The sequence below is a fragment of the Physella acuta genome, unplaced genomic scaffold (genome assembly GCF_028476545.2).
Source record: "Physella acuta isolate Inbredline_101_S28 unplaced genomic scaffold, ASM2847654v3 ptg000809l, whole genome shotgun sequence".
Classification (NCBI taxonomy): Eukaryota; Metazoa; Mollusca; class Gastropoda; family Physidae; genus Physella; species Physella acuta.
Genome location: NW_026732327.1, coordinates 83,339 through 105,106, shown reverse-complemented (window position 1 = coordinate 105,106; position 21,768 = coordinate 83,339). Strand labels below are relative to the sequence as shown.

Here is a 21,768-nt window from a genome sequence, read left to right as displayed (position 1 = left end):
CGCCACGGTCCATTAGCTGTGTCCAGCGGAGACCATGTGCGTTTCTTGGCGTGTCTTTGTTCTCTTTGTGCTGTGGGGTGTAATTGTCCCGTGCCAGATACTCCTCTGGCGTCCTTTCTTCACAAAAAAAAAAGTCCCGTCTTCCCCTCCTTGCCGCACAAAGCGTGTCAATCGAGCTCAAACGTGAAGGAACAGCGAACCAACGGCGGCGTTCTTTTCGTTCGACTTGAGGGGCTGGGGTTTTTTTGTTTTTTTTAACCGGTGCTGGGATTAGACGGACATTTTTGGGGGTACAGGGAGTGTTGTTTTTTAATCCCGCAATCAAAACGTGCAGCGGGTTAATCAGATGGCTGGGCCTGTAGATGTTTATTGTACCGATGTTGATGTTGGAATTTGCTGGCGATAAGGCTTGGTCTACGGCATCTTTTTTTTTTATCTGGCGTTTCCGATTTACACAAAAAAATGATTGGAGGAAGGGGAGGGGGGGAGTCAATCAATTCTGGATTTTTAAAAAGCTTTATAATGCATTTTTATAAATAGTCCTACGTATTTAAATGCGCATTAAAATGTTTTATATTCATACACTGCAAATTTGATTTTATTTCTTTGCAAGTGAAAAATTAAGTTCTTATGCCCACTTTTAAATAACCTTTGTCAAGGCCGTGAAGTTTTTTGCGCGATTACAATTCCTACATTCTTTACAAAGTTATTTCTATCACTGTAGAGCCATCACTTAGTCGATGAAGATAACCATAATGTTCTATTTTTTTTTTTTGTCTCCTGTAAGAGTACATTTCCCATCTTGGATAGCTCAGCAGCGCCGCCTATGCAGCCGGCCATCGTTGGGGGTTACTGACAAAAGGCGAAAAATCCCGCCAGAACGCCAGCACTAGGCCCTATTCAATAACATCTGTCAAGTTGAGCGACTCACTCAACGGGCCTTTGTTAAACCCCCAAAAATGGCGCCCCACTCTTTGGCTTAACTGTAGAATTTGCTTTATATATTTTTAAAATACTTCGGTGATGCCTGTCTATTTAAATCCTTTTTTTCAAATCACCATTTGACTCTGCGTGAGATTTTGACCACGTGGTCAGTTCGGTAAATTTGACTTGCTTTGACGGTCAAGTATTCGTTAGCATTTCGATTATAACCAGACTGTCTATATGAACTTTTATGAATGTAGTAACGTTATTTTAGGCCCTACAGAAAAAAAAATTAAAATATTGCTACATGGCCTGGAAGACCGCGACTTCTAAAAGTTGGTCATCTGACACACCACATGTGAACGGACATAAATCACTCCCTGACGCTCAGTGCGGGTGTTGGAGGGGGGGGGGGTATTATCCCCTACCCCACAAAACCCATTTCCCGCCACCATTATCTGCAGCTAATCTCCCGCCCGGCGTGCGGACATGTGTGGCTTGACCAGCGCATGACCATGAAGTAGCGTCCTGCAGATTCAAATCTTTTATGGCATCCTTAGTCAGCTATTTTACTCTAATTGGACGTTTTCGTTAGCCTCAACTATTAGCATGATTAAATGATGCTTCGAGTCTATCCATTAATGTACACGTTTGAAATGTTTGTAATGTAGTTAGGTGCGATACTAAAACATTTATCACTAAAGAATCTAATTCAACTCATTTTGATCTGTTAAAACATATTTTGTCTAACAAACAAAACGAAACCAAATTCCCGCGTCCCTTTGTTTTAAACTAAAATGTAAGGACTGGTTTAAACAAATGTTTGTTTTCAATGATTCCACCTGTCCAGGATTGATCTTCTCATTTAATTTTTAAAAATGTAAGGCAATACCTGTGTCCACATCTGTAATGGCGTGGGAAGTATCACGTGGTCTCGCTCTTACATGACTAAAGCTTTGATCGTTGGACAACAGCTTCCTTTAGGTTAAACACCGTATCTATAAGTACTGACAGGAGTGCGGCAAGTGCTCTTGTTACAGATATCGACACTGGAAGACATTTCTTTCTTTAATTTAAGCTCAACACATAAAACATAATTTAAATTTTAGAAATGTACACAATTGAAGAAGTGAAAAAATAATTTTTAATTTAATACAACCTAGGTCTAGGTGGATTTCAGCGGTATGTTTAACAAGTGATTATTGAATCTCTTTATGGAATGTTATATTTATATGCAGTCTTAGTCACACACACACACACCCTTTCCACACTCTGACAATACCTTAATTAATACAACTCGAGTTTTTAATAAAACATGCATTTCATTATCACATTACTTCATAGACATTTGCGGTTAAACCTCTCACAACGTCTCACATGTCTAACAGTTGTTATGCCAAATGTTAAACCTCTCACAATGGTCTCATTTGACAAACAGTTGATGGCCCAAATGTTAAACCTCTCACAATGGTCTTACTTGACGAACAGTTGATGGCCCAAATGTTAAACCTCTCACAATGGTCTCACTTGACGAACAGTTGATGGCCCAAATGTTAAACCTCTCACAATGGTCTCACTTGACAAACAGTTGATGGCCCAAATGTTAAACCTCTCACAATGGTCTCACTTGACGAACAGTTGATGGCCCAAATGTTAAACCTCTCACAATGGTCTCACTTGACGAACAGTTGATGGCCCAAATGTTAAACCTCTCACAATGGTCTCACTTGACAAACATTTGCTGGGTACAGTGTTAAACCTCTCACAATGGTCTCACTAGACAAATATTTGCTGGGTACAATGTTAAACCTCTCACAACGGTCTCACTAGACAAATATTTGCTGGGTACAATGTTAAACCTCTCACAACGGTCTCACTAGACAAAGAGTTGCTGTCCTGAATGGACTGTCCGGATAGAATCCCTCCTCTCCTGTCCAGCAATGTCCGCCGTGTGTTTGGCCTCCTCCTCCTCCACCAGCTGTTTCTTGATCTCCTCCGCCTGATGCCTCTCGTACTTGGTACGTTCGTGTATCAGCTTCTCCACGATCTGGTGCATCTTGAAGGTGGCCGTGTGCCGCAGGGCTCTAGACGCCGACCTCAGCGGGACGTGCGTGTGGATGTTGTTACTTATAGGGACACCGGTCAGCGCCTGGAGGACCATGGCTTCTGGGCTTTGACCTCCAAGATGGCTGCCATCGCGCCGCCCTCGAATACACTTCCAGCTGTATTTGGGTTTTGCTGGTTTAATGTTCTCTGTCTTCGCTACATTTTCTGTGTCGGCCGTGTCAGTCAGATTATTGCCAGTTGTCTCCGCTGTGGAATTCTGTATTGGGTCAGATGGTGGCGGGATCTGGTCGTTTTTTATGGTCGGCATGGCGAATTTTCTCAGCACGAACTTGGGCGCTGTAGGCTGCTGCTGTATGTTGATGGGCTCGTCCTCCTCACTGGTGTCGCTGTCGCTGGATCTTCTCTGTCGGCGCTGGTCCAGGCTCTGCATGAAGTCGCTGATCTTAGAGTTGATGAACTCTGTTTCTACCTGTAACATGTCCGTCGTCAACTTGGGGGTCGGTCCCTGGCCTCGTCTGATAGAGCTGGTCTGTACGTTGGTTCCTTGCCGGCTGACAGAAACGAGGTTCGAGTCTTCGTTGTTGTCTTTGAAAAAATACGCCCTCAGATCAATATACTCAGGCATGTCGTCGTCTTCGTCTGAAGATTCTAAGTTGGTTTTGGGGAAGTCGAAATGATACGAGTTGGATCTGGTGATAACGCTGTCTCTGCTGGACTTTAGCGGAGTGACGGGGGCGAACTTGACCCGTACCTCTTGCTCTGGCCTGGATTTGATCACGGGTTGCTGCTTGTGGACGTGTATGTCCGGCAGTGCCGTGGACGTCTGCCCGGGTTCAGATCGCGTGGAGACTGGCGCAGAGCTTCGTCTACGGTACACAGAACTTGGGATGGTGTAGGACGAGGTAGCGGACTTGGTGAACTGACCACGGTCCGACCTGCTGGTCATGTTCTCGTCCAGTGATTTCTGGAGCCTGTAGGACTTGAGGCTCGCCCTAGCTTTTTGTATCACGGGTGTGACTTTAATGTCATTGACTGACCTGTGGATATTTACCACGCAGTGTTTGCATTGATTACAAATTAGAAACAAAAGCACTTAAATTTGTAACTTAAAACTTAGTTGCGCTATGCTACAGTCTATCTACACAGTAATATTTAGTAACAAAAGCTACCTCAGCCTCATGGGGTACGTGAGCTTCTTGTCCAGGTACATAGAGGCGATGTTGGCCCCCAGCCGATTCTCCATCTTGCTGACCAGCGTGTCGTCATAGCTGTAGTCTTTGTCTGGCTGTGTTCTCTTCTTCACCTCCACGTGATTCCTATGCCTGTCCAGATCCAGCAGTTTAACCTTGTGATTACAAAAAGTAATGTGTATATCTTAAACTCTATCGTATGGTTGAAAAATTACCTTTAAATGTAGGCTATATATTTTTGTTTAAATTACCGACACATTTACAGTAATTTAAGCAGAATAAACAGGCAATATCTATTAATAATAGATAATAATTAATAATATGTATTACTGCAAAAAGTATAAATAATACTTGATAAATAAGCGGTGTTGTATGTGTACATTTAGACCAGACACTCAACACGTACATCTCGCGTACCTCTAGTCTGAGCTTGTTTGAGTTGTCATGCAGCTGCTTGAGGCGGCTCGTCTTCTGTCGTTCTAGCCTGGACTTGGTCATGACGAAGTGGTTCTCACAGATGTTGTTTTTGACACTCGTCAGCCTCTCGGTCATGGAGTTTTTCTTGTGCGCCTCATTGGCCGCGTCTTTCTGGAGCTCCTTGAATGGGTTGGAGACCAGCTGCTCCGTGTCCATGATGAAGAAGTTCCCTGAGGATTTCAGATGGAAGGGGATAAATAGGTTACGCTGATACACATTGTACGCCATAATATTACTACATTACCGGCAAAAAATTAACTAAGGCATTGATTACTCCGAAAATTAGTTTTATTTCAGCTACATCACGTTTTAAATATTTGGTCAAATGTTTACATTATTCTAGTCACAAAATGATTGATATTCAAAGAAGCTATTTAGAAATTGTTTCCTAGTCACGTTAGAGTTTGGTTCTTAGCGTAGAGAAAATATCCACAATAATAAAGTTTAAAACTTTACAAAACTTGCTTCATAAAATATGAGAGGGAATTTAGGTCAAATCGTTAGTTTAATCAGAAACTAGATCAATATGTAGACACATAATAAATACATGCCATTAACAAAATAGTAAAACAACTCCTTTTATAAAGTTCGCCATGATTTGAATTCGGGATCATTAAAAAATCATCTATACGCTGTCGCACAAAACTACACCACTAACGCAAACGTTTGGCCCTGTCTACCTTTTAGCTGAATACCACTGTCCAGCTTGTCGTCAGAATCCAACACATCGGCCAACTCCATGGTACCGATATCGCTTTACTTATTTTCTTGTACCGTCAACTATATCCAGTAAATATTCTTGTCACCGTGAAATCATGCTCCACTATCCAGTAAATATTCTTGTCACTGTGAAATCATGCTCCACCATCCGGTAAATATTCTTGTCACTGTGAAATCATGCTCCACCATCCGGTAAATATTCTTGTCACTATAAAATCATGCCATCCAGTTAAGTTTTATAGTGTTGAAGTATTTGCTGGAACTCCCCCTTAAAATACTCCCTAGAAGTCCTCGAGTTCCCACCGCCGCCAATAGTGTACCAATGTTATTGTGTTTCTCCTGCATGATTAGCTCTGAGAATCAAACAACCAACACGACCCGTATTGTCGCACGGCTCCAGACATTGTTTTCTTGGCCTGAACCAGGTCAATACCTACACCCTAGTTTTTTTTCTGTTTTGGTTGTGATCATAAATCATTCACGCTTGAATGGTCACTTGATAATAAGATCATTAACTTTAGGGTACCTGGGATCTTTTTTAAACCGTTCCAATGTGTTGATAGCTGTTTGTTCTATTGATTGTAAAACTGGCAGATAAAAAAATCAATATGAGGATAGGGATATTTTTTTTAGGACATGTACCTCCCACAACGCTTAATGCTGACCTTGGGTCAAAACGACCCCTGTATTTTAACCTTTGATGAGGTCACCAACTTTAGATTATATTTGCTTACGGTCATTAGTTTGAATTATAATTTTTTTTAAAGTAATTCAATGCCGACTTCCGTTAACTGTTAGTACAAAAGTAGTTTGAACCACACCCAGTCACGTATGTTGCCACGGTTTTTTAAAAACTTCCATTGAATGTCTAACAAAGGACTTGGTTTAGGAAAGATTGCCAGTAGAACTTGGAAGTGGCGTGTATGTAATTCTCAGCTCGCTAAAAGAACCCATGCATACACAAAGCGACATTATACCAGAGAGAACAGAAATAGCACGTCAAGATAATATATAACAAGAGCTTTAAAAGTTTTAAATAAAAGTAATAGGTATGAGTAAGTACGTGTACCTTCTGTAAAGTTTGAAACTAGTAACTTTGTATTATCTTGTATACGATGCGCGTCAAGTTAGTTTAGTTGTCATGCTACTAAAAGTGTCGGTATGTTCCATCATCTAAAGGTGGATTTGTGGTACTCACCGTGTTGTTCTATGTAATAGTTGGGCGCATCCAGAAAAAACATGGCGCGAATGTTTCTGAGACGGTGTTTGGTTGGTAGACAATCAGCCGAATATGTCTTTTATGGATTTTTAATTTAAATGAAACGAACACAAAAGTTCCTTAATTATAACATTCTAGTAACGTGTGAAGTTTTCCATTACGGTTTGATAAGCTTCTATGTCTCCCGTAGATCAATGGCTGTCTGCTGGTGCCATATGACACACAGGAATTTGTCTACCTATCCTGTTGTCTATACATTCCACTTTCTGTTATCTGTGGGATTTGCTTACAAGTCGATCAACCAAAACAAGAAGAACAATGCAAGCAATTAAATGGAATGTTATCTGATCTGTTGATCTCTCGTCTTCTCATATTAAAAATCCCCCCCCCCCCCCATGACTAAACTACGACTGGTACTGACAGTGTTGTTATCTATGTTCCCGGTGTATGTGGGCGATGTATGGCCCCACCTGTTGCACCTGTGATGCCAGAGTTGGATTGTTCTAGAACAAGGTGTTCTCGGGTCCCGGGGGATGTTCCAGAGATAGCTCCGTGCGCCTGCTTCACGTCTGGTAATCTGATTGACATTTCGGGTTTGTCTATGGGGTCTTGTGTTGGCCATGTGTGTGGTCGAGTGGGGTAGGAATCTTGAGATACGAGCGAGACGTTCGCCGTCATGAGGCGTTGATGCCATTCTGTTTAATGGCGGGTCTGATGGAAAAGTCCTGGTTGTTTAACGACCAAAACATGGATATTCAGTTGTCGATAAACTCGAGATATGGTTAACATAAATAAAGGATATATTTAATATCAGTGGCGTAGCCAGGATCGTCTCAGGGGGGGGGGGGGTCCAATTTTTACCCGGGGACAAACTTTCGATTTGTACCCCCCTAACCCCCCCCCCTGCCTACGCCACTGTTTAATATTATATATCATACAAGATTTGATCACTGTAGATTTTGAAAGGAAGACACAAGATAAGCATACTAGCTGCAATACTATTAGACGCTTTTTAAAAACTCAAACTTAAGTACTGAAGGGGCTCTGTTAGCGATACCCACCTGTTTTGTTTACATCTCGGTGTGTGTCATGTACCGACAATACTCATACTATCGTCATTTTGGATATTTGATTGACGCTGATATTGTTTCCCTAGGTTTATCTGCCATTAGACTAAACACGCTGTTGCTAGATGATATAACCATAAAAACACAAAGAACTTTTTTTGCGCTAAAGTCTCGCGTCTGTAACTCGTATAACAAGACCTACCTGTCTGTACGATTGGCGAGATGACCGAGTCATATTCACTGGCCTCTGGTATGAATGTGGTATCAATACGGGCCATCAGAGATCAACCTTTTCGTTATACTAGGCTTGTGGATGTTGGCGTCAACATTGCCCGGCCATCTCAGCTAGTTGTACTGCTACAGTCTTGTGGGTAGGATCTTACTGTCGACTTGCATGCAGCTTTGTCTACACTGCACAGAGGACAGAATAACTTTGTTATTCACCAACATACACGGCAATCTGCCAATGTCTTTGAGAATGGCGTCATTCTAAACGTTTTGTCTTTAGAGTCGCCTGACTGATTCTTGGCTTAATTGCCTTGTGTCAGGCTAGATCAGGGTGTAATGTGTAGGTCTCTGCTTTACTGAACACGATTGTGATAGATTTAACTGAGGATCTAACTTAGCTAGGATATTTCCATAAATCAGGGGACATGTCAATAAACCAGGGGACATTTCAATAAACCAGGGGACATTTCAGTAAACCAGGGGACATTTTATTTGACCAAGGGACATATCAATAAACCAAGGGACATATCAATAAACCAGGAGACATTTTATTTGACTAAGGGACATATCAATAAACCAAGGGACATGAATAAACCAGGGGACATTTTATTTGACTAAGGGACATATCAATAACTCAAGGGACATATCAATAAACCAGGGGACATTTCAGTAAAAAGGGGAGATGTCAATAAACCCGATGACATGTCAATAAACCGGGGACATGTCAATAAATCAGGGGAAAAATGAATTAGAAGATTAATCATTTACAAATAGGAAGGTAACTTGTTAGTAGAGATACTCGTTCATTCAAATGAGCTGGTGCTTATGTCTATTTTTTTACACATTGCTAGACAATACAATGTTTCTAAGGGGAAGATAAGCTTCACGCACTGTGGTTTTTTTTTAAGGAAATATTAGCGACATTAACCATTAAGTCGATCCGAGTACAAATTAAATTTTCTTATCACTTCGACACAAAAACCATCAGATTGTAAAAAGTAAGTATAGATCTAGTGCTAATTGTTTTGTAAGTTAAATATGAACTCACAATACTTAAATTTAAAAAAATTTAAAAATCAACAGAGAATAAAGCTATTTTTAAAATACCCGTTTTGGTCACAAAAATATTTTTAGAACATCCAACGCTTTTATTTTTACTAGCATAGCTTAGGAAAATGTAAATTTCTTTTCTTTCTTTTATTGTATTTAAAAGTTTATCACTGACTGTAAAGGTTTTACATGTTTATCATGGTACATGACAATAAACTTTGAATCTTAAATGTTAATATCTGCTTGCATGAAGAAAACTCGGGGTTTGAATTTTTATGTGTGTCATTTCGACATAACTGCGAACTCCAAAATGTGACGTCACACACCATGAACCTCCTCCACCCATGCTCATACGAGGGCAGCACGTGTCACAACTGAGGGTCACGCTCCCCCACCCCCTCCCCCTCAGTCGCATACAACATGTAACATGGGGGGACCCCTCGCCATCTGCCACACGTTAGGGTCCCTCCCACACATGTCACATGTGTGACAACCTGTCACCCCTTGCAGTTTGTCAGAGATCCTTTCTCACCCCCCACCCCCACCACATGTTACATATCTGACCTGCCACCCCTTCTTCTGCGATGTATGTTAAACGTGATATCCTTTCTTATCCCCCACCCCCACCACATGTTACATACTTAGGACCTCGGCTTCATTTAGCCGCCTGACGTATTCATGTACGACCTCAGCGCACTGAAAGAAACTTTGTCTAGAGTCTAGACATGGTCACGGCAAATCTCGCACGTGTGGCCTCGGTAATTAGTGTTATGTGAAATTTGTTTTATAAATATCGCTAGAACTCGTGGTTCCTATCGCATGTGGTACACAGTAGTAACTTCATTGATCAGTATGGCGCGTCCACTTTTGGGGTATAAGATGTGTTTCATCACATTTTAAAATTTGTAGAAAAATTCCTGGCAGTGGTGTTGTGACGTCCGACTAGTGCGGCAGCGAGCTAGTGGTGTGACGTCAGATTGGTGCGGCAGTGGGTGTTGTGACGTCAGATTAGTGAAGCAGTGAGCGAGTGTTTTAACATAACACGTATGATGTTAGTTTGAATCCGGGTTCCTGAGTTCACCCAGCTCTGAGGAGTACCTAACTCAGGGAAATTAAAGGGGGCTGGACATAATGCTGACTACACTATCCCTTCATATACCGAGGTCACATAAACAGATGAACTCTACTTCATTTGCCGCATGGACCGTCTGGTTCGAAAAGGAAAGTTTACTTTTACAGATGCCATTGCGTATCTGTACCACACTCCGATATTATGTTTACAATTAATTACCGACTCATCTCCCTATCCAATTGATTAATTTCCCAGATAAATGATCTTCTGGCCAGCCAGAGATCAAGGTGTTAAACCAACGCGCCGAGCGTGTGCATAACGTAGGTTTAACCTGCTCTGTTTTCTTCCCGGTTTCATCAACTAGGCGAGAAAATTATTTCAAGTAGACACGCTGGTTTATGGCGGGGGGAAGGGGTGTCGTTTCAATATATTATAGGAAACCATTAGAGCATACAAGGTTAGTAAGTGTGATGGGGGGGGGGGGGTCTGATATCAGGAGGGGATGGGTCGAGATTCAATGTTTTGATGTTCAGGTTAAGACATCAATGAACGGTAAACGGAAAAAAAGTCACAGGAAAAAAAAACACAGAAAAAAAGTCACAGTTTTTGCTAGGAAAAAAAGTCACAGAAAAAAAGTCACAGTGGAAAAAAAATTTTGGAAAAAAAGTCACAGAAATAAAGTCACAGAAAAAAAGTCACAAAAATATTTTTAGAAATATTTTTTTTATTTGTTTAGAATTCTAAAATTTTGTATGTTTCTTGTTGTGGTTTGTATTTTTTATAGCATAAATTATTTATAGACGTCAAAAGCATTATGGTTTATAACAATTGTAAGTAAAAATACTCTAATATAATTTACACAACAATCTCAACTTTTGTTACGTATTTAGTTAAAAACGCGGTAGAAAATTTAACAAAAAAAAAATTTAGGCACATTTTGCCGTAGGCTATTCTCTGGTCGGCCTCTCCTCAGTAGGCATTGTCCGAACATATTTTGTATTGTTGACGTCATGCGTCAATGACAGCATTTGAACCTTGTCGGCTTTCTTTTTTATCCTAAGTGTTGTTATGTAATGAGCGTGATAAATGTGGGCAGTAAAGGTGGTTGAACTAAACATCTAAACATAACTATTGTGGCCATGAGTTGAGGGCAGAAAGTCAGACGAACTTACCATTTCACGGTAATTTAATGTTGGTATTTAAAAAAAAACAGGATTAAAACCGTGGACTTTGGAGCATTCTATTAAACGCTACTAATCTTAAGTTTAAAATAATTACAATCTACATACTTCATACTAAATATTTTTTAGATGAATTATAAAAATTCCTATGCGTATACAGCCTACACACATTACATTACATTTAATTAATCCTAAAATAATTTGCACTCTCTGAATATTTAATACATAAAAGTATTAACAAGTATCATGCAAATATATATTTGTGACTTTTTTTCCTGTGACTTTTTTTCCTGTGACTTTTTTCCTGTGACTTTTTTTCTGTGTTTTTTTTTCCTGTGTTTTTTTTTCCTGTGACTTTTTTTCCTACAATCCAATGAACATGTTTAGGAACATGACGTCAGCTTTTTTTTTTTTTTTTTACGTTACGTCTTGGTTGATGGAATGTATTCACTGCCAAACTACACGGGCAGGAATGAATGTGTGCAAGATTTATTTTCAAGTGATCAAGTAGCAGCACGCATCGTATGGTACAGGATATAGATCTAGATCTTGATAAGTTATTTGATATTGGACAAGTTAGAACTAGTATATATACATGTTCTACAATTGTTATGTAGACGTTTTTTTTTTTTTTTATTTGGATGAAACCAAGATTTAGGTGGCGAGTCATGAACGATTATAAATACTAATTAAACATTTGTACACAACACAAGAACATAAAGAATTTTTTTTTAAAAAGCTGAAGATACCGTATTATTACTAAATGTGTTATTTTACTTAATTAATTTTTTTTTAATTCATCTAACTGCTTGAAGCGCATTTTATGCTAAATGTTTGACATTAAAATCCCGTGTTATACATTTTGCTTACAAGTTCGCACGGTGGTGGGTGTTAAATTGCGTGTTGAAAAATCTCTCTCGCCCCCTCCCCTCCTCCTCGTAAGATTTCTCTCTCCATTATCTGGTTCAGGTAATCTGTAATCGCCCGTCAACATTTTTCATATCCCGGGGCCCTTTAAATTCTAATCACAACGTAACATATCTAGATTGCGTTTGTAATCCTTGTTGTAGTTGAAGTGATACCAAGTTTTGCGCAGGGCATTTTAAAGCCCTCGTTATCTCCTCCACGTTGCTGATACTGGTTTTGTTGTCAAACATCTCGATATTTAATTATTTTGTACACAACAGCAAGACATAAGTTCCTGTATACATCAGCCGTGCTGTTTTAGTTATATTTTATAAGTTGTCCCGCTATTAAAAAAATAAGAACACTTAATACTATGCATGAAACAACAAAACACGTGTTTAAAAAAAGATGTGATCATTGTATGTGAAATCACCTGTAAAGTTGTTGTAGTGCCGGCATACATGAGTACCACGTGATATCACTCACTGCTGTCGGTGCTGGCACCTGTAAGCAGCACTCACGTAACTGTCTGAGGGGGTCAAGACTCCCCTCTCTCTGACGTCAGTCTTGTTGACACGGTTGCTTTGAACAGTTTCTCGTAGCTTTCCTCAGTTTTACAGTGTCTCTCATAAGTTTTACGCTAGTTTTCATCTGTTTTACAGTGTCTTTTATGAGTTGTACGGTAGTTTTCATCAGTTTTACAGTAGCTTTCCTGTTTTACACTGTCTCTCTTAAGTTTTATGTAGTTTTCATCAGTTTTACAGTGTCTTTCATCAGTTTTTTGGTAGTTTACATAATTTTAATTGTAGATTTCATCTGTTTTACTGTAGTTTTCATCAGTTTTTTGGTAGTTTTCATCTGTTTTACAATGTCTTTCATCACTTTCACTGTAGCTTCATCCGTTTTACAGTGTCTTTCAACAGTTTTACAGTAGCTTTCATCAGTTTTATGGAGCGAATTGAAACTATACATTGGATACACTTGTCATATGAATAAACTCAATACAGAAGTTGATGGGGTTTATCTTGATCTTTGAATTTTTTATTTTGAAAAACGGTGATAAATAATTTTTAGAGCATATTTTGTTGTGAAAACTATAAAACCGTTACTGATTACACAATATTTTTAAAAAAACAATTTGCTTTTAGTCAGAATTTCAACATTTTTTTTAATGTTTCCTTTTTCAGGTGATATTTTAGGTTTGTTGTTGGACTTGGAAAATCAGTACTTAATATTTTACCTGAATGGGGACCCACTGCCCAGCTACAAACAGTTGTTTACACATGCCAGGTAGGTTGGGAATCCTTACCTGTACTGACAGTTGGTCAGCACTGCTAGCTTCCCTGTTAAATCATCACTTATCATACAAGCACTTTATCCCATCTTTGATAGAACATCTAGAGCGACTATAAAAATAAGAGAGTTGTATATTAGTATTATTATTATGAGTCTAACACAAAAAAACGTTGGGTTTGATAACAAAAGTCAAGCAAGACCACATATTGGATGTTTGTTTTGATATCACTGGTCACATGATGTTGTTCATCAAAGGGCACCACTGAGCTGTGTTTGTTTCTCCTTCCCTTCTTGTTTAGGACTGGGTTCTTTGCAGCTGCTAGCTTTATGTCTTTCCAACAATGTGAGTTCAACTTTGGTGAAAAACCTTTCCGCTACCCACCACCTAAGCCCTTCAAAACCTTCAGTCAGTACGGGAAACTCCTGCCTGAAGAGAGAATTGTTCTGCCCAGGTAAGTCACCACTGGTTCGCCTTTAATAAGTGTCAATCACACATCCATTGTTTTTCAAAAAGTCAGTCTTTTACTTTTACATAAGGAAAAATATAGGATTTGTAAAAGTAAGATGACAAAAATCCCATGTATAATAAAAATGTCTTTGTACTAAAATGCAAGCAAATATATTGAGTTGACATTTGAAAATCACGTTTGTTTTATTGAAGGCATCAGAAAATGGCCTTGATGAACCAGTTTGTGGTCAGTGAAGATGCTTGCACCTTATGTTTTGATAATGTTGCAGACACACAACTTTTGGATTGTGGGCACAGGTGAGTTTTACCTGCCTCATAAATTAAATTTTAAAAAATACACATTTTTATAGAGGGGGGATGTGACCAGGTTAAAAAAAAAGTCTGGGCATTATTCAAGGAGGTCCTCCAAGCCATATTACATATAATGTAATGATAAACCAAAATGGGAGATTTTTTTTACCTCTGTAATACAGCATAACAGGCTTTTTTCTTTCTTTAAAATCTCAGGGGATTCTGTGAAGTTTGTGCTATCCAGTTAGAAAAATGTCCCATCTGTCGGAAGGAGATCTTAGAGCGTGTGCGCTGCCTGGGAGAGGGCCGGTCACCCACGCCAGCCATGACACTGCTCCAGATGCCTGTGGCCTAAGCTTTACATGTCTGATGTCGTCATCCCTCCCCACCCCCACCTGCTTCCCATAGTCTCCCCTAGCTGCGGGTGTGAGTTGAACGCACCAACACCTGTACAGGTACACCATTTCAATCTATGGACAGTTCAAATCTGTGCACTTGGTTTAGAGTTCAGAAAAGCTCTGATGAACTTCATTGATGGCAGCAAGGCTCCATAGCTCGCCTGTGGAATTCTGGTAGATTGGTAAGGGCTTTGTGGAATCTCTAACAACACATCAGGGGGAAAATCTCTACACAATTTTCAGGCTGTGAAAAAAAGACATTGCTACAAACAACAGTTCATTGCGTATCAAATACAGTTGCAATATCAATGTATTGAAATATCCTAATATATTCTGTGTGACTTTTGTAATGCAACATCACAGCATCCTGTTCATTAAAAAAAATATCTTATTTGTATAATGTACTGTATATGACTGTTTTGTTTAGCTCTCAAAACATAAGCATTTTAAAATATTTCAAACAGCTTGCATTCTTATAATTCAGCTAGTTAGGTGTGAAATAGCTATTAGTGCATGAGTTGGGAGGGCGGGACTGAATGCTTTAGCAGGGGCCCCATGCTTCTTTTAAAAATAGGTGAGAAAAAAATGTTGTTTAAATAACACTTCTAATTGAGTCAATTATTAGCCTGAATCCAGGTCATCATTTGTTAAAGCAGACAATAGACAACAGTTTAATTTAATTTGTACAAGAATGAAATTTCACATTTAAGTTTGATATGTTAGGAGAGTCTTTCCTATGGTAGCTGTGACTTGTTAAATGACCTGGTTAAAACTTTAAAATTGTGTGCCAGGTACTCACTGAATTTTAAAACCAAATATAGAAGTAGAGATGCTGAAATCCTCTACCTCTTTTACAGTTGCTTTGCTTATAGAATCAAATACATGTAACAAACTAAATGAAAAAAAAACATACTAGTTTTCACTGTGTGAAAGGAAAAAAATAATGGGAAAAACTACTTAAAAACCCTTTGATGAATGTAAATAAACAGGTATTTTGTTGTACATGATGTTGTTGGTATAGGAGGTGAAATGTAGACCAAAGTCTAGGAGAGAATTTATGCTTTGATTTGTATCATATTAAATTGATGTTTTCTACAAGTTTCTATTCAAATGTAACTCCAGTATTATAACATATCAAAGATGCTTGTTTGAATACAGTAACTGCATGCCAGTAGACAGCCTATCCTCACACTCCATAACTGCACAATTTTAGTTTTGTTTTTAAAATTTTCGTTTGTCTTCCAATGTAACTAAATTAATATTAGGAAAAAGATCAAACATCAACAAATTTTTGTTCGGAATTTATTGATCAAAGTTATTAAGCTTAAAAATTTATTATGGTTTTCTTATTTTGTACTTATTGCAGTTATATGTTAGTGGAGCTTTTTTTTTTAGAACAACATATCAAGAAGTCTACATATTATATTGGACAGAAGACTTTAGAAAATAATATCCTACTTCATTTAATTTAAATATGTGGTTTAATAAAATCTTTGATGAAGTAACTAGGATTTTTGTAAACATTCTATCATCGCATTCGATCATGTCTTATCTATTACGGTATCTCATTTATACATCTGTTGTAAAAATCAAATATTAATATCAATACACTTTCATCCCTCTGATGTCAATATTTTAAATTATACTTAAAATGTTTTACTTTCATTAGTAATTTATTACTGGGACTAATTAATGCATGAAACTAACATAGTATATGTTGTCACATGCTGCGTAATGATTATCTTTTCTTCTACCCGATGATGTTTTCATAGTTCAGTGGCATGTGTATGTATGAGTAATCTTTGAATCATTACATAAATCAGATGTTTGTAAGTTCTGTATTTACACATTACTATGGGGTAGTTAATTGTTTATATTTTGTGTCCCAATAAGTTGAGTTTTTAAAAAGATATATGGAATTTTTAAAACAGGCCATAGTGAATGAATTTGTTAATGATCAGGTCTAAAGTTAGTGCTTGACTTGAAGTTCTACCTGGAGTGTCAGTTAGACTCCATGCAGTGGCAATATCTGCCTGGTGAGAGCTGTTAACATTCACTCTTTTACCACTAGTTGTAGGGTCAGCCGTAACCATTCACTCTTTTACCACTAGTTGTATGGCTAGTTCTAGGGTCAGCTGTAAACATTCACTCTTTTACCACTAATTGTATGGCTGGTAGTAGGGTCTTAAATATGATCCCAGTTTTAACAGGAAATATATAGTATAGCAACTATAAACATCAGCCCACTTTAGCACTAGAATAAATGATCCTACTATAGCACTTCAGGTGATTTTAGCACAATAATATGTATGGCTATTTTTGCATATGAACGAGACATATTTTAACATGTTAACAAATAAGGCCATTATAACACTTATATGTGGCCATTTTATCACATAAACAAACATGCTATTTTAGCTCTGAGCTATGTACAGCCCTAATTGCACCTGAAGGCCACTGTATATTGTTGTTTTGTACAGAACTAATGTTGTTCACTGTGTGTACACATTGGCTTGTGATAACCTGGTGTTCAGCAATCCTGTGCTGAGTTTTACAATGGGTCAGTGCAATATCATCAGCTTCTGGCATCAAGGAGAGTCTGTGTATGTGTGTGTTACAGGATATCTTGTATTCATGTCATTCATTTTTATGTACACATCTGTTTTAAAGATTTGGTTTGATTTTTATTGAAGTCCATTCAGGCAGTGAAGTGATCAATATTGAAAGATATTTCCTATTATTGTCCATCTGGCTCTTAAATTTAAACTTTTAAAAATTAAATGCTCATTTTTTTATAATTGGCGACCACAAGAACAGGCAAACTCTACTTCATCCACACACAAAGTCAGTTTATTTATTGAATTTCAAGGTGTATTAAAAGTTGGCAAAGACTACTTCATCTGTTTTTTAAAAAGGTTACATGGGTGTTTTAATTACCAGTTTAATTAAAGTTTGACTTGTTATGTATTAACTTGACCTACAGCTGATGAAACTTACCATTTGGCTTGCCATAGCTTGAATCAGGCTGTCATGGCTGGGTCAGGTTGTCATTGGTTGGGTCTGGTTGTCATTGGTTGGGTCAGGTTGTCACAGTAAGCTGGACGGGTTATTGCAACAACCTGCTATTGTAAACTATTACTCACCTGTAAATCACAGTTGTGTAGTAATTAAAATATTGTAGATAGACCTGGCATATTGTAGGATAACAGTTTATAGCTGAGGTCCATGGTGTCTCAACTAATCAGTTTTTAGACATGTATTATATGGCTTGGATGATAATTTGTAATTCTTGTACTTACATGATCAAATATGAATGAATGCTGGTGATCAAACTTTCAAGCACTTTTTTTTTTTTAAACAGCATTTTTAGGTTTGATGTCTATATCCCTGACAGAGCATTGTAATACTAGCTTTCTCATGTTTGTACTTGCTCTTTATTTTCTAGTTGAAATGCTTTAAAAATGTCATTATTTACTTACAGTTACATTGTTCTGAGTGTCCTGTATTTAAGCTCCTGTATTTTTTTAAATTTGTATCTGTAACACGATGCATGTACATACTGCTACTGTATGTATTGAAACATCTATCTTCTTGTATACGTTGTATTCATTTATTTTTATATATGACTGAGTTTGTTTTTTTTCTAGACTTATGCATTCTGATTATTTTAATTGAAATTATTTTAAAAAATTATTTTTTACAGTTTTAAATAAAGATTTATCGTGCTTAAAGATACTACATTTCAGCTTTTAATGAAAGGTTTTTAATTAACTATATATGAACCAACAAGGGTCAAAGAGTACTAGCCTTAGGCTCCAGGTTCAAACCCAGGTCAGCCTAAAGATAGTCAACAGCCCTAGCTGACTCAGCGTAGTTGGGAGTAAACTAGTACAAGTCATTAAATGACCACAGAAATTGTCATCCCATGTCCTGGGTTTTGATCAGAGTGCAACAGGGCTAATTGCTTTTGTTTTACATATCTAATGTTGTATGTGAGCTATATCATCCCTGTCAAAGTGAAATCCTTGTGGTGGTTGCTTGTATTATTTACATGTAGGTTACAGTGATGATGTTTGGACCAGTGGTTGCTTGTATTATTTACATGTAGGTTACAGTAATGATGTTTGGACTGTTGCTTGTATTGTTTACATGTAGGTTACAGTGAGGATGTTTGGACTCTAGTGGTTGCTTGTATTATTTACATGTAGGTTACAGTGAGAATGTTTGGACTCTGGTGGTTGCTTGTATTGTTTACATGTAGGTTACAGTGATGATGTTTGGACTAGTGGTTGCTTGTATTGTTTACATGTAGGTTACAGTGATGATGTTTGGACTAGTGGTTGCTTGTATTGTTTACATGTAGGTTACAGTGAGGATGTTTGGACTCTAGTGGTTGCTTGTATTATTTACATGTAGGTTACAGTGAGGATGTTTGGACTCTAGTAGTTGCTTGTATTGTTTACATGTAGGTTACAGTGATGATGTTTGGACTCAAGGTTGACAGGGTGACTGTTGGTGTGCTTATTTTATGTGTTAATGCTGATATTTTTGAATGTTTACTAGTGAATAATGATTGCTTGCATACACAATGTCTGAATGATTGTGCACAATCTTTGAATGATTGTTTGTGTGCATAATGTTTGAGTAGTTACTAGTGTACACAGTTTTTGAATTATTGTGTTTGCATGAACAGTTGTTTTTCCACAGTATCTGAATGATTGTTTGTGCACAGTTTGAATGATTATGTGTATAGTGATTGAAGTCCCTAGTACATGCAATATTTGAATGATTGTGTGTAAAGTGATTGAAGTCCCTAGTGCATGGAATGTTTGAATGCTTGCTTGTGCACACAATGTTTAAATGTCTGTCTCTAATTTTAGCTCCACTATTTTTCCATAATCAAAACTGTAGGGAGGTAAACACCATAAGGAAACTTCAGCTGCTCACTTGTCAAGCTTGAAGTTTCTTCTGTGTGTTTCTAACCTTATAGATGTAGCTTAAAAATTGTGGGTTTTTTTTTATTGATGTAAAAGCCTTTCATTTATTTATGATTCTTTAAAGTAATATAAAAAAATAAAGGGTATTTTAAAGTCAATTAAATAATTTTTAATAAAATTTCTAGGATGATTTAGCTGACTTGATGGGTTGACTTGATGATGTAGTTGACTTTGAATACTTTGATGATGTAGCTGGTGGTGTGGTGTCAACACTACCCTGTGCTACTGCCTATAGAAAATGGTTTAAAAGAATGGTAGATACCCCCATCTATGCCCTTACTTATTTTAATTTTTTTAAATAATAAGAATATTTTGTTTAAGAACTAAACTAACTTTTAAAAATGTTTTTATTAATTTGTAGTATAAAAACCACTTTTACACTGGCTAAGTTTACATGAATTTGCAACAATGAATAACGGCACTTTTTTTTTAGTAATTTTTTTTTTAAAATCCTATCAACCTTGTCAGCAGCTGATTAAAAAAAAAAAATTCTGTACTAATTTACAAAATCATTTTAATTAATTTTTATATTTATGTCTATGTCAGATTTTTAATCCAAATATTTCCGTGTAAAAACTCAATGATTAAAATGTCAAAGTTTTTTTTTTTAATTCAACTTGTATATTGTTTAACCCTGTAATGCCCAATTTACTTTTTTTTTTCTCCTATATAAACAAACTGCCTGAAGGCGGCCTTTGGGCATTGGAGGGTTACTACAGTGTCTTCTGTCACGAGGTAGAACGCTCAGTGTATGGTTTTCTATGTACATTGGATTGTATCTTTGTTCTCGGATGACTTATTTCAGCTATGTGATATACGAGCATGATTCACACATTTGATGGCTAGTTTCCTCATGGAACACTCATTAAATCATCTCACACAAACTACTCACTGTGTTGGTCTTGTGTGTGGGGGGCGGGAGAGGTAGTTAGGCTTAATTTACCGTGAATAAATTCATCTAAGTGGTGTGGTTTTTTTTATTGCAGCTTATGAGTCGCCCAATAACGTGGCTGCTTTGGTCTGTCGCCCAATGATCATAAGCTATGTTTGCATAATTTAACATAATTAGCGTGATTAACAGCCGTAACTTGTGAAGAATTTCACTTGAAAAAGTTCATACATTCCTTAACATACAACTGCAACCTGTGTACTAGACATTTTTGTCCAGTGACTAGCTAGGAGTGGCCATCCATTCATCCATTACTTTCAATACTTTTTTTTTTAAATCTACATCGTAAAGTGCTGAGATTGTCCCGGTATAACTTAGTAAAAAAATATCCTTTCATTTCCTGTCGATTTGACTGCGTCATATTTATTTTCTTGAATGGCGTCATATTTATTTTCTTGAATGAAATAATAGGGGGGGGGCTTAATTAGCCTTATGTAAATAGGCCTGCCAGCGTGAGGTAAAAATGAATGTCCACGGTTAGTGGGAGGATTCAAGTCTGACCGGTCAGTGTGGCATTGAATGTCCGAGACCAAGTCTGTCAGACGTCTGACAACTCTTGTGGTGCTGGACCAGCATCATGGTGTGCACCGACTTGGTTTAAACCGCGACCACCGTGTTGACCGGAACTTGCATGACGTCATGTGTATACATTGGGTCAAGGCCACGATGACGTTACATCAGGGATACACGACGGTTGACGATTCAATATTTGCTTCAGTGCTAGCCCCCATTGGGGTGGTTTCCTTTGACATTAAATCATATCGCAGCTGTGTGTCAACGACTCCAAATTTGGTGCAAGTTCTAAGCCTCATAGTTATCGTGCTATATTTTCCCTATACATCGTCTTCAGCGCCGACCTTTGCACCGCACTTCAGCAGAGTAATGCGTGACTGTAATAAACACGACTTCCCCAATGGAAGAAATTCTTCGGTTATATTAAAATACTAGACAACAACAACAAAACACGCCCCAGTTTACGTCGGTTTATTTTTATCTGCGTACAGCTCCTACATCCATTTACCATTTAGCTCGGCATCGACAGCGGCCACCCGTTTGTTACCAGCGTACAGCTAAAATCGATAGGAATCAATACTACGGATATTCTTGGCGCTTTGTTTTCTTCAGGATCCCCCCCCCCCCTCTCCCATGTTTTTACAGCTCATCTTGGCCCTGTCTTGTTGCCTGCTATATTTGAAAGGGATTAGGCGTGGAACATGGGCTTGAAAATTAGTACATCCTTCGTTCGGTTTAGACAAAAAAAAAATGT

At 38.0% G+C, this 21,768-nt stretch overlaps 2 protein-coding genes across 3 annotated transcripts in view; one reads left to right on the top strand and one right to left on the bottom strand.

Moving 5' to 3' along the window:
- The window catches only part of LOC131951371 (RING finger and SPRY domain-containing protein 1), a 34,138-nt gene extending 13,699 nt beyond the window's left edge, over positions 1–20,439 (top strand). The window contains exons 13-16 of the mRNA XM_059313760.1: positions 13,289–13,391; positions 13,697–13,849; positions 14,059–14,163; positions 14,374–20,439. Coding sequence (XP_059169743.1) covers positions 13,289–13,391; positions 13,697–13,849; positions 14,059–14,163; positions 14,374–14,512 — 500 coding nt within the window. The 3' untranslated portion in view covers positions 14,513–20,439. The remainder of the gene's footprint in view (positions 1–13,288; positions 13,392–13,696; positions 13,850–14,058; positions 14,164–14,373) is intronic.
- LOC131951370 (uncharacterized) lies at positions 1,980–8,100 on the bottom strand. Of its 2 annotated transcripts, none has more exons than XM_059313758.1 (4): positions 7,867–8,100; positions 4,599–4,828; positions 4,161–4,336; positions 1,980–4,028 (listed from the first exon to the last, which is right to left on the bottom strand). In XM_059313758.1, exons 1-4 carry the CDS (start codon positions 7,940–7,942, stop codon positions 2,801–2,803), a joined length of 1,710 nt encoding a protein of 569 aa, XP_059169741.1. In that variant the 5' UTR covers positions 7,943–8,100; the 3' UTR covers positions 1,980–2,800. The 2 variants fall into 2 exon arrangements, with proteins under 2 accessions (XP_059169741.1, XP_059169742.1); XM_059313759.1 differs by lacking the exon at positions 7,867–8,100 and adding an exon at positions 5,339–5,530.
- Positions 20,440–21,768: the final 1,329 nt, after the last annotated feature.